Raw genomic sequence first — 15,179 nt, forward strand, 5'->3', positions numbered from 1 at the left:
CTTAAGATTAACGATTTTGGATGACAGACAAGTTCAGGTCAGAGTTTAACTGTTCTCTTCAGTGAATGGAGCAGAAGACGTTGTTCTCGTTTCATATTACTGGCACAGCTTATAAGGTAGTTGAGCCTCAAAATAATGTGCCATCTAAAACATGCAGTAGAGGAAAAGCATTAAGGTAATGGAAACTCAACATTTCTAATGTTCCAAACATATAAATAGAACCCGAGTCAGTACATTAGACAATTGACTGGCTTTACTTGAGTGCATGCAGGAATAAATGGAAACATCCTTATTTCCTATCCCAAGGGGCAATTATTTCAGAGCCTGGTTTTGTGCATTAATAAAAAGCAAGATTCCATTGTCTGGTAGCTAAAATATCTTACTATATATGCTGTATAAGCAGTCCAGCAGCAGAAACAGAAGAAAAACCCAGAACTCTAGCATCCTATTCTCTAAACAAGCTCTTACCATACCTAGCATATTTCTATGTGTATATATAATCAGTAAAAATACATTATTGGAATGGTATATGGTTTATGTATTTTAAAAGTTCTGTTAGACGCCACATGTCCTGGCTATGCATGTGTCTACAGATGGTCCAAAATGCTTATTTCTCAAATGCTACGAGTCTAAAAATGCAAAGACTGGAATTTCACACCTCTTTAGGACAGAAGGGGATTGGACTGCAACTCAAAAACCAGCTTTCTCTCAGCTCACCACTGATACATTCATTCATTTCTTTGAGCTTCCCTTTCCTTTCTTCTCCCTGCACATCTTCAGTAGTTTGCCTTTACCCTTTAGAGGAAAAATAATGAGAACATAAAAAGAATTTATAAACAAAGTATTAAAAAATTGTACATATTGCCTCTTCTCCACATCTGTGAAAGAAACACACTGCCATGATGTGAACCAAATTCTTACTCACAGTTATGTCCAGCATCACCATTCGTAATGTTTGCCCTAGCCACGTGCCCCATGGATTGATCAGGTGTTGAAACGCCAAGGACACACTAAAGCCCAGGTTCACATTGTTCCTTTTTCAGACAGCACCCGAAAAAAAAAAAATTTCTCTCCGGGAAGGTTTGTTTGGCTATTTTGCATCCGAGACACTGAATGCCACTGGAAAGCCTCAGATCCTGCCTCACTACTGCTGCGCAGAATACTTTGGGGACTTTCTGCAAAATGCTACCAACTTCCTCAAATCAGTAAAACTGGGCTGAAACCAGATGGGAGACCTATCAAATTTCACATGCCAGAATTTTGCAAATATTTGTCATTAGAGACAGATTATACTAATGAAGTCAGATTAACCTGAAGACAAAGCTGGTAGGATTGATTTTTATTTAGAGCAAGCCTTGCAATTTGTGTTTAAGCTCCCTATTTAAATAGGCAGCTAGCATGATAATGACATCTTAGGAAGAAAAAAAGAGATTCTTGGAGATACATAATGTGTTTAATTGAAACCATTAGTTTTACTGGCAAACAGCTTCATATTTCTGTTCTGTTAATCCGAACAAAGTGCTGCAATTATGACTCAATACATAATGTCCTCTAGTGCTACTCGCCCCACATTCCCGAAGTATAGAAAGAAAACAAAACTGTTTTCAGTTAACAAAACATTCCATGCTTCTATCCAGAATACTTTTATTATATGGTTATCATATACATCAGAATTATATTGGGAACATTTACAAATATGTAAAGATAGTTCAGAACCTCCATTATTCACATACACACTAACTCACACACTCGTTTTGCATGTCTAGTCAGTTATCAGGTGGATGATGCACAAAATTATTGCTTTGTGAACATACACCTCAGATTAGATTTAATCTTCAGTGGCAAGAATTGAGATATTTAAAAAAACCAAGTCTTAAATACCCTGTATAACATACCTGTGCATAAACCTAAAGATATGTTTAGCTTACCCATTACCTTTGAAATACTTACCAAAATTAAAATTTGAAACCCATTTATAAAAAAAAAGTATTAAAAAGTTCACCATTATTTACAAATCCGATTAAATTACACATAAATAAATATTTACATTCAACACACTGCTTCCCTTAATACACATAAAGCCTCCCTGGAAATATTTTTTTGGCCTTAGTAGGCAAAAAAAAAAAAAAAAAAAAAAAAAAAGTTATGTGCCTATTCTTTCAAGTTTACCCCCCAATTTAAAAACAAGACAATATAAATATGTGAATAAAGCTGCAATATCCTTAGACACAGAAAGTGAATTTTCTAAAAGCATTTTCATTTTGAACTACTCCTTGTTAAAAAAATATCAAGATAATATTCACTGCAGCCAACATTACTGCAGTTTTTAAAAGACTGAATATTTCCATAAAAATAAGCATGTCAGATGCTATCAGATAACTTTTAAGTCTAGCAGGATTTTAGTACTCTCCTATGGTAATCTGAAAATAAAGAAAAAACCAAAATAAAACCAAAAAAACAACCCACAGAATAATCTTACTATTTTCAGGTGTTTATAAAAAATTTTAATGTACATAAATCTATATGCCATTGTTTAATACTGCTTTATTGTTACTGTTGCATTTAGAGAGAATAAAACCCTGAAATTGTATCAGATAACAAATAGGCTTCCACCTAAAATCTGTATCTTAAAAACTATACATGAAGCTGGTCACCACTAGATACTTAGATATGGAAAAGAAATCTAAATATATCTTTGTATATCTCCATCAAAACCCCTTTATAGCACCACTTTTACAGCAAAGGATTTCAATACACTTGTACTTATCTTCTGGTAATTGCTTCCACAGATAAGGGATACTGCAGCTTTTAGAAAGACTTGTCTCATGGATCCAGGGGGAGTGAAGATCCTGAATAAGAGGATTTTTTTTTTTTCCTTTTTTTCCCCTCCTTTCTTAAAAAAAAAAAAAAAAAAAAAAAAAACAACAACAACAAAAAAAAACCAAACGAACCCAAATCTCTATGTTCCCCCCGGCAAGAAGATCCCAGTCTGTGTTTAGGAGGAAGAGTTTAAAGGTTTAAAGTCTGGTTTCTCTCCTTTTACTTCCTGTGCTTATCCATTTTATCAATGGTTTTGTTGGTTTCTGCAGGGCTCTGGTCGCCAGCGTTCATGTATGTTTTGTCTGCTATTTTTAATGCTTCATTTAGGTAGTTCTGGACGGACGTCATGGCAGCGCAGATGGCGGCACTCCCAAAGCCATGTGTGATCAGGCTAAAATGAGTCAAACAGCCCTGGATGCCAGGGTCCAAGATGGGACTAGGTCTCGTGTTTCCAAGAGGAGTTCTGTCCTGAGTGAGGAGGTCTGTGAATTCCTTACAAATCTGCCTGCAAGACACAAAGCGATCACACTTTACACCACGGTGGGAATTTATGCAAAAGCAAATAAATAAATAAAAATAACAGAGAAAGCCTGTATCGAGTACTTGGCAGTCATGTGGGAGTTGGGAGTTCTCAGAAATTCATTACTCCAGCAGCAGCAGCGTCTAAAATTAAAGCCAATTTATTAGCACCAATAGATAAACCTTCTGTTATATCTATGTCACAAAAACACATCCACACTCTGCAAAATAATCTCTCCACCTCTGGTGTCTGGCTGGCTCTGCATCATTTGCCCTAGATTTTAAGGGGGGAGTGGGAATTTAGGGCTAGTTTCTATGAGAACTGCCACAGCTGCAGATTTAGATTTAGAAAGACTAAACCAGCTGAAGAGGAGATTCAGTTTAGTTGCTCATAGTATATGTATATGCCCTCTTTAATAGAGACCTAGGCCCTGATCCTGCAAACACTAACACATATGCCTGGCAAAACATGAATGGTTAATAAAGCTCAAGCATATGTTGTTTGCTGCTTGTAAATCTGTCCCCTTGATGGGATTTCACAGGAGCTGAGCAATCTTAACAGAATCATCGCTTTATCAGAATTTCTCAATCACAAATACCTTCCAAAAGATGATTGTTACTAGTGCTAATAACAATACCAATTATGATAATACTGAAGAGCGGAAGGGGTAGTGCTCAGTAAAAAGCATAACGTTCAAGCTATAGGAAAGAGAGAGAGACTATATTTCCAAGAGATATATTTGTAAAAGAAGGTCTCTCTTTCAGGGAAAGATGTATTAATTCAGCAACAGGAGGAGTGTGTTTTGCGTGCCTGATCTGAGCCCACAGTCGGGGCACCTCTTCTCAGCAGTTTAAGCAGGCTTTTCTCTGCTCCTCTGCAGAGCGAGGCTGCCTTCAAAAGCAAGGAATTGCACCAACCCCAGACCAGAAAACATCTCGGACCAGAACGGATCATGAAATGAAGGCTTTGTTAAACCTCAGCCTGGGAAGGCTGGGGGGGAAGGGGACAGCGAGCACTCCAGCCACCGGTTTAAGATAAGCGTAACTTCACACAGGTATTCCCTACCAGAGACCTGTTCAGTGTGTGGTTTATTTTACAGGTACAAGTGTCTGCAGAAGAGCCGTTACAAAGCTTCTGCTTTACCCTTCCTCCCCCTGTTCAGCAAGCTTTGCAAGAGGAATTTAGTTAAGTACAGGGACTTTTCACATCTACCAAAGGCTGGCTTTCACTGAACTATAAAAATCTTCAGCTGTAATAGTGAAAAGGGACTACCCACGGTTCTTGACTGCTTGTGTCCCATGGGGGAAACCTGTGGACTGCTATTGCCAAGAGCAGTTACGAGGACATGGCAGAGGAGCTTCCCTTGCACTCAGCATGCCCACCAGTAACTCTCCTCGGAGATGCCCCTCCGGGCTGCACATACACAAGAGGTGGGTGAACCATCTCCCGCTCCCAGTCCCGACACTGGTTCATATTCCCAGGGCACACCTGCCCTCCAGGTCCTCAACCCTGTCAGACCTAGGGACATCTTTTTCTTAGAGATATAGCCATCCCCGTATAGGACTTTTTCCTGAAGTTTTTACTACCATCAAAAGAAAAAGAACAGAACTGGTCCAAACTGCTTTAGAGTTATCGTACAGGGTTATTATTATTGGTTCAGACTAAAATAACTGCTGCCGTAGTTGAAATCAAACCAAAACCAAATTAAAAAAAAAAAGCTGCTTCTCCTGTATTAAAATTACACATGAAGACGTACCAAACTGCCCACAGTCACAGATACTCATGGTCACACAAAAGCATCTTTAAAAAAAGAGAAGAAGAAAAAAAAAAAAACAAGCCCAAAACTTACTTTGCAGCAAGAAGCATATTCTTCCTGTTTGCCATTTCATTGCGGCCCATGTGTGGTCTAGTTAAATATTCGGCCACTGCTTTGGAAGGAAACTCTGTCTCACATACATAACCAAAGTCACGAGCAAGATGTACAGCTTCACCTGGCATGGGTAAAAGGGAATGCTTATTAAATATAGCAACATCTATTTATTATAAGGAGATCGGGGAAATTAAGGAAAGTGCCACGAATTTTTGAAGTGTATTTCTGTTTTAGAAAGGGACACTGCTATGTTACCACTATACCACTCATTACCATTTTCTAATTAATAGATCAGTGTTTCTTTGTAAGTTTGCATCAAGAAAAAAAGACCTACATGGTGACTGCTACAAAAAATAATTCTCTTGCGCTTGTACTAGTAAGAAAAACTCCCACCTCTACCCAGATTAACTGTGCAGCAAAGACTAGAATTCAGTCTAGATCAAATTGTCCATGGATATTTAAAAAACCTGGCAACTAAATTCCACTTATATAATAAAGGGTTTATCAGTTTAGTGTATTTTCTAATACTTTCTAATAAGCATTTACATATAGAAAATAAAATTGCAAGGTGTACAACTAGGCCACTTTTTTTTTCATTAAGGCAATCTGATCAGGCTTAAAAAAAATTGATTGGCATGATCGGTGTGTTACTTGCAATGTACATGTGTATACATGCACATGCATAAGCTCTTTTAAACCCAGCTTCCAAAGAAAGGTTTTAAATGCAAGTTGCTGTATTATTTGAGCTGATGTAGAAGTGAAATAGTAAGGTATTGTTAGACCATTTTTCACTTTTCAATTGCTGCTTCTACACCTATTAAATTGTACCACTACCAGGAGCTGCTTTAAACAGAAACACAAAACATAACCACACACATACATATATATATACACCCTTCAAGTCAGCTTAACTGATAGAGGGTCCACATAACATGTTACAGATTAAAGGGGCTCCAGTTTCCTATCAGGAAGTCAAAAGCTATAAATCTCACTTTATATGCTTGTTTATTAGAAAAGCTTCTGAGGACACCGCTGAGGTAGGGCCAGGCATTGGAGTCAGCTGCCCCAGACTTTTTAAAATTTCCCAACAAGGAACCAAAACCACTAACATGATGAGTTTCACCCCTCTTCCCTTCCCTGCCTGTCCCTGCACACACCCCTAGAAAACCCGAAACGACTCGCCCCCCTCAAGAAACACAGCGTGGACGAACATGCATTTTGAACATCCTGGCGTGTAGGAGTTACAGCATCCCTGCGACGCAGCCGTGAGGAAGAGGAGTAGTAGCTGGGTTTGTGCGGGTAGGGCTCGGAGGCCAAGGGCTTAGCAAAGGGAGAAGAAGGGGAGAGGAGCCCCTCAAAGGCAACACAGCTGTTAGTCGCTGCCATGTCCCCATCATGCTGACTTTAAAATAAACAAAAAACTCCCTATTATGTTCTTTGACTTTCTAGCCTTTCCAGGCTTTGCCTAGAGGATAAAAGCTGTACACAAGGGGAAAAAAAAGTTTATTTTTAAGACACATTCAAGACTGACCTTCTACCAAAGATGTCAATAGTGTCACATTTGCAGCTTTCCTTCTACCAGCGGGAAGATTCAAGCCAATTTTATCCAGTTTTTCCCTTAATGATCTGCCACCATTTTTAGATTTGGCTCTGTAATTAAAGAGGGAAAAAAATGGCCTTATTTATCTTCAGGGAACACTTCTTTTTAAAGATGAGAAATTCCAGTTACTGACATTCAGTAGGGTTCTACTGGGGGGGGGAAGATAAAAAACAGGCTCCTTTCAAGTGACCTACTTTTTAAATGCTCTACTACAAACCAGCCAGGATGAAACACAGCAGAGGTCAAAATCAAAATGTTTCAGACTGCACCATTGAAACCAACAGTTGTAGAATGATCACAAGCCAAATTAAGTGCACGCAAAAAAAGGACATATAAAGTGTCCTTGTAACGATTAATCAAGACCACACGATTTAATCCAAAAAGTATTCCATGGGGAAACAGTTTAATAACAAAGCTCCAGGAGCCGTTTTTGAGACAAAAATCCAACTTTAAACAGAGAATGAGAATTGCTGTCAGAGCCGTTAATAGTACTTCTCGAGAAGTAGTAGAAGTGCAAAGAAGTTTTATTTCCAAAGCCTATTAGGATTCAGTGTTGTTGAGCTACTTAAAAATCAGAAATTTGCTAAAAGGCTTTCTTAGCTCCTCGTTATGGTGATCTGGCTGCTCACACACAAGCACAAGAAAACTTACAAACAACAGACACGACGGGGATGGTTGTAAGGGGAGTTGCAGCCTACCTTCTGAGTACTCCTCCTAGCAAAGAGGCATTGAGACACTCGGGGGGCGAGAGCCGTCTCTGCACCTCTGCTACTGTCACTTTGTATTTTGACGTGGAGCTCAGGAGGGAAAGTCTCCCCGGAACCGAACAAAATACTTCATTGGGGTTTATGACCACTCCAATTAATCCATCCTTTTGGCAGGGGAGACTCAGAGCACTGTTTTTCGTTAAGGAAATGGGACCTGTGGGAGGAAGAGGGAAAGCAGGTATTTTATAAAAAGGAAAAATAAAGAGGAAGCAGCAAGTGAATTTCCTTCCTACAAAAAAACACCAGGAGACAGGATTTCGTTTTGCCTTAAATGCTCACACCACTGACCCCCGTGCCCAGCATCTCTCCGCAGCACGGGGCTCGGCTGCGACCTAAAGGTCCCCACAACTATTCCTGAACAGCTGTACTGTGCCACAGCAAGGTTCAAGGAGCTGCCGAACACGACTAAGAATACTTTCTAAAAACGCACAGAACACACATGTCTGAAGCAGCGTGCTGCAAGTTAGCAAATCGATGCTTATAAAAAGCCCGATACAAGTACAGACTCCAAATTAGCATCCTTCAGCTACTGCCAAAACCTCTTTCCGAGCCGGGGCAGGGAAAAGCCTCCCTCCCACCTCCTGCTGGGGTTCATCTTCCACCTCGCACACGCGGATTTAAGAAACCGCCTTTGGAATTTAATCCCAACAAATTCATAACAGACAGTACAACAGAGAGAAGGGGTTCAGCCCAGGAGAGAACTGAAAGTAAAACATTGCTCGTTAACAGCTTCAGCCTTTAGGTGAATAGGGACAACAAAGGCTTTGCAAGGAGCAAACCTCAGATCCAGCTTTTCCGTCCCCCTGCGAATCCACCCAGTTAACCCCCAGTGGTGTGCTGCTGGCTCACAGCACCGACCGGAAAGGGTTAAAGAGCCAGGGTCGGCCCCGCTCCCCGGAGGGGGAAAGATTTTCAGTGGTGCATCTGACAGCGAAATTATTCTCCCATGAGCTAAACGCAGCAATCAGCGCTCTGACAAACACTTCTGCTTTTCCTCAGTTAGGTATTTGTTTGAAGTCTTCGAAGAAAACTTCCACTGATTTTTTTTTTTTAAGCACAAATTTGTTTAAAAACAAAAGCAGGAGAAAAAAAAAAAAGCCCTAAATGACTGTAAATTGAGTCAATACGTCTTTCTCCTTCCTCAAAACCTCAGCTACAAAACCATTTTGATTAAGGTAAAGCCGAGCAGGCTTATATGCCAGCGAACTCATTCCCTTCTCAAGTCTCGTAAAGAAGTTGAAGGGGGGGAAAAAAAAGAAAAAAAGAAAAAACCCAAACTGTCTTCGAGTGCTAGCAACAACAACAACAAAAAAACCCAAAAACCAAACCAACCAAACGAAAAACAAAAACAAGCCCCGTGTTGCTTTACACACACGTATTCCAAGGCAGCATTAAATTCGGTCCAAGGTCCTGGTTTCGATTAAAGCCACACACAAGAGCAGGGACTCGTCCGTGCAGGGACAGTCAGTGTCCCCCGGAGGGGTCTCACGGACCGGGGCACCCCGGGGGTTTGTCCCCACCGCCACCTTCCCTCGGCTGGCGTTAGAAAAAATCCAGCGACGGAGAGAGTATAAGAAAACCTCCTCTACCCTGCCGATCCGAAAGGATCTGTCCTTTAAAAGATAATAAGGCGTCAATTCACCGGTGCGTCATTAAACTTTAACTATTGACAAGGGAAAGTAAACTGCAGTGCCACCTTACTGACCTTTTCTAATGACTGTCTGGTCATGCATTAATAAGTGTTGATCTTCCACATTCTGGAAAGAGAAAGGGGAGAAAGTTTCGCACCTTGAAAAGCGGGAGAGGGAACGAGCCGGGGGCTTTTGGGAAACCCACCCCCTCCTCGCCCGTCCCCATTTTAAGGGCAGAAGGGGGGAAAAAGGCGGGTTTCCCTCCAAGGACGGGGATGGGGCAAGTGAAGCTGGGATGCGCAGGAGGGGACGGTGCCTGGCTTCGCAGCGGAGCCTTCGGGCATCTCTGCCTGTCCCGCCCGCCTCCCACGATGCGCGGGGCGGGCCGGGGGGGGGGGGCGACGGTGGGAGTCCGCGGGGGGGGGGGGGGGGGGAGGACGGACACGGGAGGACACAGGGACACGACACTTACCTGCACCTCCTCCATCTGGTGGGCCATGTCGTGCAGGCCCAGGTTATCGGCCAGCGCGGAGGCGTCCAGCCCGTGGCCGTGGGGCAGGAGGAGCTCGGAGCGTCGGTACGTTTCCCTGCGGCCGCCGGCGGAGCCGCTCTCCAGGGCCGAGAGGTGGGGGACGAGGCCGGGGCGGCCGTGGGGGGCGAGGCCGGCCGGGTCCTGGCTCTGCCGGTTGGGCCAAGCGCTCTGCTGCTGGCTGGGGGGCGGCGGCGGCGGCTGGTGGAGCGGGTTGATGGAGAAGGGGTCCCCGAGGTGGGAGTAGGGGTCGCTGGATTGGGAGTAAGGCAGCGGCTGGTACGGGGGGGGGAAGTAAGGGGGCTGAAAGTCGGAGGCGCCCGAGTGGGAGAGCGGCGGAGCCGGGCTGTACAGGTGCTGGCTGACCGCCGAGAGGTGCGGGAGCCGCGGGTTCCCGTTGCTGCTCCCATCGTGCCGGTCCTGGAAAGAACAGAGGGGTGGGGGGAGAAGGCAGGCGGCCGTTAGTGGCGGGGGGGGGGGGTCCTCGGGCACCGGCGGCAGCCCAGGCTCGGGGGGGACCCGCCGGGCGGCGGCACTCGCTGGCACCGGGCGAGAGGAGAGGCGAGGCGAGGAGAGGAGACGGCGGAGCCGCCCGGCTCCTGCCCAGGGAGTCTGCTCTTTTTACGGCGTTTCGCCTCTAAGAAGTCAGCCCCACTCCCAGGGAAGAGATTACAAACCGGTTCTCGCCGCTCTCCTCAGCGCGACTACAACAGACTAACCCTCACGCTTGTGCAAGTCAGTGCGGAGAATCATTAAAATAAGAAGAATTCAAATCGGCGACGCAGCCCAATCTCCGCCGAGCTGCCCCGGCCGGGGAGGAGACTCGGAGGCTGCGGACCCGCTGCCCTTGGCGAGAAGGGGCCCGGACAGAGCAGGCCGGAGGCCCCCGGCCCCCCCCCCACCCTCCCGGGGGCCGCCCGGGACGGGACGCGCAGCTCTCGCCCGACGGCTGCTGGCGCGGCGGGGAAGGACGGCGTTTCTCCCTCCCAGCGGTCCCATCTCCGCTTCTCTCCCGCTTTCAAATCTCAGCAGTCAAAGCTTAAATGTCTACATTGAAGCTGATCCAGGGATTTAGCAGCTTCTGGCTTCACGGTCATTAAAATAACAGGGCTAGTTAATAAGAGGTGAATGGGGTCCCAATGGAGCGTGAAGCGGGGACTGCAGCTAATCTGTAGGAGCCAAGCAGGCGGACCGCGACCAGTGGAGCCGGGGGGGGGGGGGGGGGGGGGGGTAAGGACGACGACACGGGGGACACAGCCGCTTTCGAAGAGATCAAAACCCGGGGGCACCTCACGGAGGGGGTGTGGGAGATGCTCCCGCGAAGGGGGGCGACGTGGGAAGGCAGGGCCGCCACAGCACTGCCCGGCTTACCCCCCCCCCCCCCCCCCAGCAGCTGCTACCTGCCGGCCGGCTCCTCCGCATCTCCCGGCTCGCTCCCACCCGGAGCGGGGCCTCGCAGCCCGGACCGGTCCGACAGGCTGGGGCACTCGGCACAGCGCTCCGCCGGCGGGCTGGGGGCTGCCCGCTTCGGCCTTCGGCCCCGGCTTGTCCTGCCCCGCTCCGCGGGGGGACACCCCGCTCTCGTACGGGGCGGCTCGACTGGGGAACGCGGGATGCGAGGTCGTTTCTCCCAGCCGGGGCTTTCAGCCCCTTTTATTTAAGAGTTCAAAAGACTCGGAGGGAGGGAATTAAAATTCGTACCTCCAAAGGAAGGGAAAAAAAAAAAAAGAAAAAAGCAAACCGCGGGCCTTCGGGAAGGGGCAAATCCCGCCCGGCGGGGAGGCAGGAGAGCCGGGCGCCGGCTGGAAGCGAGCGGGAAGGGAGGGAGGGCAGCGCGGCTCGGGGGGGCGGCGGAGCTCCGCGCTGCCCCACGCCGGACCCCCCCCCCCCCCTTCTCCACTCCCGACCCCCTCCCCGCGTTTCTCACCTCGCAGTCCTCTTCGTACTTGACATTATCAGCTAGTTTCCACAACATGGCGTCCAGCGTCCAAACCAGGTGTGTGGGTGCCGAAAACAGACGAGAGCTCAGCCCCCCCCCCACGGGCGGTAAATCCACGTCGGCGCTGGGGAAGAGGAGCTACCCCCCGGACGGAGCTCAGTTGGCAGGCATGAAGGCAGATGACGGACTAAACCTCCGCGCTAATGGTCACTCGGGTTTTTTTCCCTGCCCAGACGCCCTTAATGGCAACAGGATTATCATAACTCCTCCCCAGGGATGGCTTGGGAGCCGCGGCCGCCAGCCACTCAGGAGGGAGCGCGCAGCCTCAAGCCACTCCTTCCGCGCTGCGCTCCGCGCCCGCGGAGGGCTGGGGAGGCAGCACGGAGCCGGACCCCCCCCACCTCCCCTTCAGCGCCCCCAGAGCTCTCAGGGCAGTCCTGGCCCGCGGGGAAGGGAAGGGGTCATGCGTGGACAGCCCCCGCACCCACACTGCGAGGAGGCTGCCCCAAAAAGCCCCCCGACGCGTTGGATTTTTTTTTTTTGAGGGAGGGGGGAGCAGTGTCGGGTGTTTCCTCCCCCCCCCCCCGCCCCAGGCGTGGGAGGACTTTGCTAAAACCCGCGTGGGTAGGCGAAGCGCCGGCGCCCCCCACACTCGGCGGGTCCCGGCGGCTTCTGGGCGAAATAAACTCGGGAAAAGTCCTCGTTGCAAAAGCGAGAAAGTCCGAGCGCCAGCCTGAGCTCAATTTGCATAATTGTCAAGAGTTTGAATTACTGATAACAACTTGCAAGCTACCAATGTTTAAGGTATAATTTACTTAATTATCCAACAAGATTATTGCAGTTGTGTGGAATCCCTGGTGGGTAAAGCAGCACTGATTCAGCGTCCCCGATTCGGAGCTGTGTGAATTGTGCCACTGGTTCCTCGCATCGTTATTATTTTTATTTTTTTTAACGAAAATCCCGCCCGCCTAATCTTTTCGCGCAAACGTGGGGTTGGGGAAGCAGGTGGGAGGTGAGACAGGCATTTTCGGACGCCGTGAGCACACTTTCATCTAAGCTTAGAAAATACTTCCCTGCCAAATTGCTACCTTTCTGCAGCCATTTGATCTATGCAGTTATGCGTGTCAGACAAAATGAACATCGTTTTCAAAAGCAACGACTTCTCCCAGTGTTTTAAGGTGCATCCGGATCACTGCTCATTTACATGAGAGGAGCAAGTGTTTGTTTATTGTGGCAGGGACAAAAGATGACCCTGGACAGTGCTGGCTGCGGAGATCTCGGCTATCTCAGTGCCCGGGGACGAGCAGCCCGAGAGCTGTTATTAAAGGCCCGAGATAGACCCACGTCTCGAGATTTAAACCAGTTCATTCTTCCCTCGCTTTTTTTCCTAGGGATTAAGGAAGAAAAATAACAAGAAAAATTAAAAAAAAAAAAAACCACACAAAAAAACAACCCAAACGCAAAAAAAAAACCCAAAAAAAACAAAAAAAACAAAACACCATCCGACTAAATGAATGATCTAAAAATAAAACCGAGGAGGACGGGGGTGCTGGAAATAACTGTTGGAGGTGTTATCTGCCTTATCTAGCAGGCAGGTGCTGATTTGCAGCAGTTGCATTAAGCCCATCATCAGCAGGGACTCCGCATTATCATTTTTGGTGGAGTCTCTATTTATTTTTTTTAAACGACGGTGTTTTTCTTCCAGGGATGTTTCTTTGAAATGCAGTTCGCAACGATTATTAGCGAGTGTGCTTGCGCTGCTCCTGGCGTCATTAAGACTAGGAATCTAAATAATAAAAGACAGGGGGAGCTTAAAGTTCATTTGTATTAAAGGGACAAGATGGATTTAGAAAGAAACGAGGAAGGGAACCGTCGAGCTTCCCAGGTTTGGGATCAGCTCTTTTCCCTTCCAGGGAGACCCTGTATTGTAGCAACGTTGGTCATTTTTATCATAACCTCAGAAGCCAGATTTTCCTTCTGCTCAGAAACGTCACGCTGAGGGGCAACCATGATTTTCTCATTCTTGAGAACTGTCAAGGTCTGAACACCTTGGTTTTGTTTCTTTTGGTGGCCAAAACCGCGAAGACGAATTCAGTTTCATTATTTGTCGCATATATAAATAATATTTACAAACAGAGGCGCGGAAGAGGATGAGGGATTTATAAGAAATTACCTGAACAAGGCGACCAAAATAAGCACTTGGCTTCCTAGAAAACAAACCAAGAAAGCAGAACAGAGGCTAAACACTTGGAAGTTTTGAGACAAACTTTCCCGCACGTCCACTTGCTCCTCGGTGTCTGTTGGCAGCAGCGGCAGCTGCCAGGGACCGGCACAGGGGTCCGGGCTCCGCGGGGAGCACACGGCCGGCCAAGGCAAGGCAAGGCAAGGCAAGGGGGCTGCCCATCGCCCCCCGGGGGGGGTGCCCGGCCCCCAGCGGCTCCCTCCGCGCTCCGGCGGCCGCCGGGCAGGTGATGCCGCCGCCGGGGCCGAGCGAGGCTCCTGCCCCCGGTGCTTCTTTCGAGGGATGCTTTGAGTAAATATCTGGGCAGCTCGGGCCTTTTTGGGGGGGAGGAATAACACTTTTTGAGGCTCTCCCTCACCGAAGCGTGGCTTCCCGCAATCCTCTATACGCAAACTGACAGGGAAGCGGGTGGGCTGGGGGCCACCTGCAAAGGACACCGGCGGCTGTGCCCTCCCACGCCCGGCGAAACTCTCCCTTTCCAGGGAACTGCCGGGCACAGGAAAGGCGCAGGCAGCCAGGGCTGCTGCCAGGGCACGGTACCTCCCCGGACACTCCCTTTGAGACGCGGGTCAGAGCTGCGCAGGAACCGAGGAGCAGCCAGGGAGGTGGCTCCTGACAGGTGGCAGCTTTATTTACTTATTAAAAATAATAATAAAAAAATAATTTAAAAAAATGGTGCCCTTACTTTGGGGACATCCCCCGTTTCCAAGGAGAAGTGGTTTCTTGCTTTCTGGGGGCTTAGCTCCCCCGCACACATCTCTTTTTACGAGGATGCAGTTTCCCATGGGGGACCATAAAGCACCCCCCAGGTGTGAACACGCTCTCGGGAGGGGAGCCAGAGCCCACTGCTGAGCCTCTGTCACATTCAGTAGTTTTCCTATTTGGCAGCAATTAAAAGAGAGCGTGGGGATGCTAATTAGTTACATCCCGCTTCCTCTAAAAATTATTTAAACACACACATATCTGTATCATTAATGAGACTGCAGCAACCTGTCCGGATTGTCGCCTCGGCTCCTGCAGAGCTTTACAAAGGGAGCTGCTGCCCCGCGGCCTCGGGAGGCTTCCCGTGTAACTTCCACACCGAGTCCGCGGGGAGGGGCGGAAAGCGGCGTGTCCCACCCGTGTCCCGTCCCCATCCTCTCCCCACGCAGCAGAGCCCGCCCGGGCTGCCGCAGCCCGGAGGGGCAGGACCCCCGCTCCCCCCCTCCTCCAGCCCAAAGCCGGGGGGGGGGGGTGTGCCAGAGCCGCCCCCCCGCCCCGC

General features: G+C 47.9%; 1 protein-coding gene across 1 annotated transcript; it reads right to left on the minus strand.

Moving 5' to 3' along the window:
• Positions 1-1,627: 1,627 nt before the first annotated feature.
• Positions 1,628-11,916, minus strand: TFAP2C (transcription factor AP-2 gamma). Its single transcript, XM_030010352.2, has 7 exons — positions 11,665-11,916; positions 9,681-10,157; positions 9,283-9,334; positions 7,509-7,731; positions 6,742-6,860; positions 5,190-5,331; positions 1,628-3,325 (listed from the first exon to the last, which is right to left on the minus strand). The coding sequence occupies exons 1-7, from the start codon at positions 11,710-11,712 to the stop codon at positions 3,040-3,042; spliced, it is 1,347 nt and encodes a 448-aa protein (XP_029866212.1). The 5' UTR covers positions 11,713-11,916; the 3' UTR covers positions 1,628-3,039.
• Between the last annotated feature and the right edge of the window lie 3,263 nt (positions 11,917-15,179).

This window comes from Aquila chrysaetos, chromosome 3 (genome assembly GCF_900496995.4).
Source record: "Aquila chrysaetos chrysaetos chromosome 3, bAquChr1.4, whole genome shotgun sequence".
Classification (NCBI taxonomy): Eukaryota; Metazoa; Chordata; class Aves; order Accipitriformes; family Accipitridae; genus Aquila; species Aquila chrysaetos.

Excerpts from the sequence above, each read along its gene's own strand:
- TFAP2C (XM_030010352.2), bottom strand. The coding sequence starts at position 11,712 with ATGTTGTGGAAACTAGCTGATAATGTCAAGTACGAAGAGGACTGCGAG. Across the intron at positions 9,335-9,680 it reads ACCAGATGGAGGAGGTGCAG|AATGTGGAAGATCAACACTT; the intron begins GTAAGTGTCGTG and ends TTCTCTTTCCAG. Across the intron at positions 7,732-9,282 it reads CCAGACAGTCATTAGAAAAG|GTCCCATTTCCTTAACGAAA; the intron begins GTCAGTAAGGTG and ends TTCCTCCCACAG.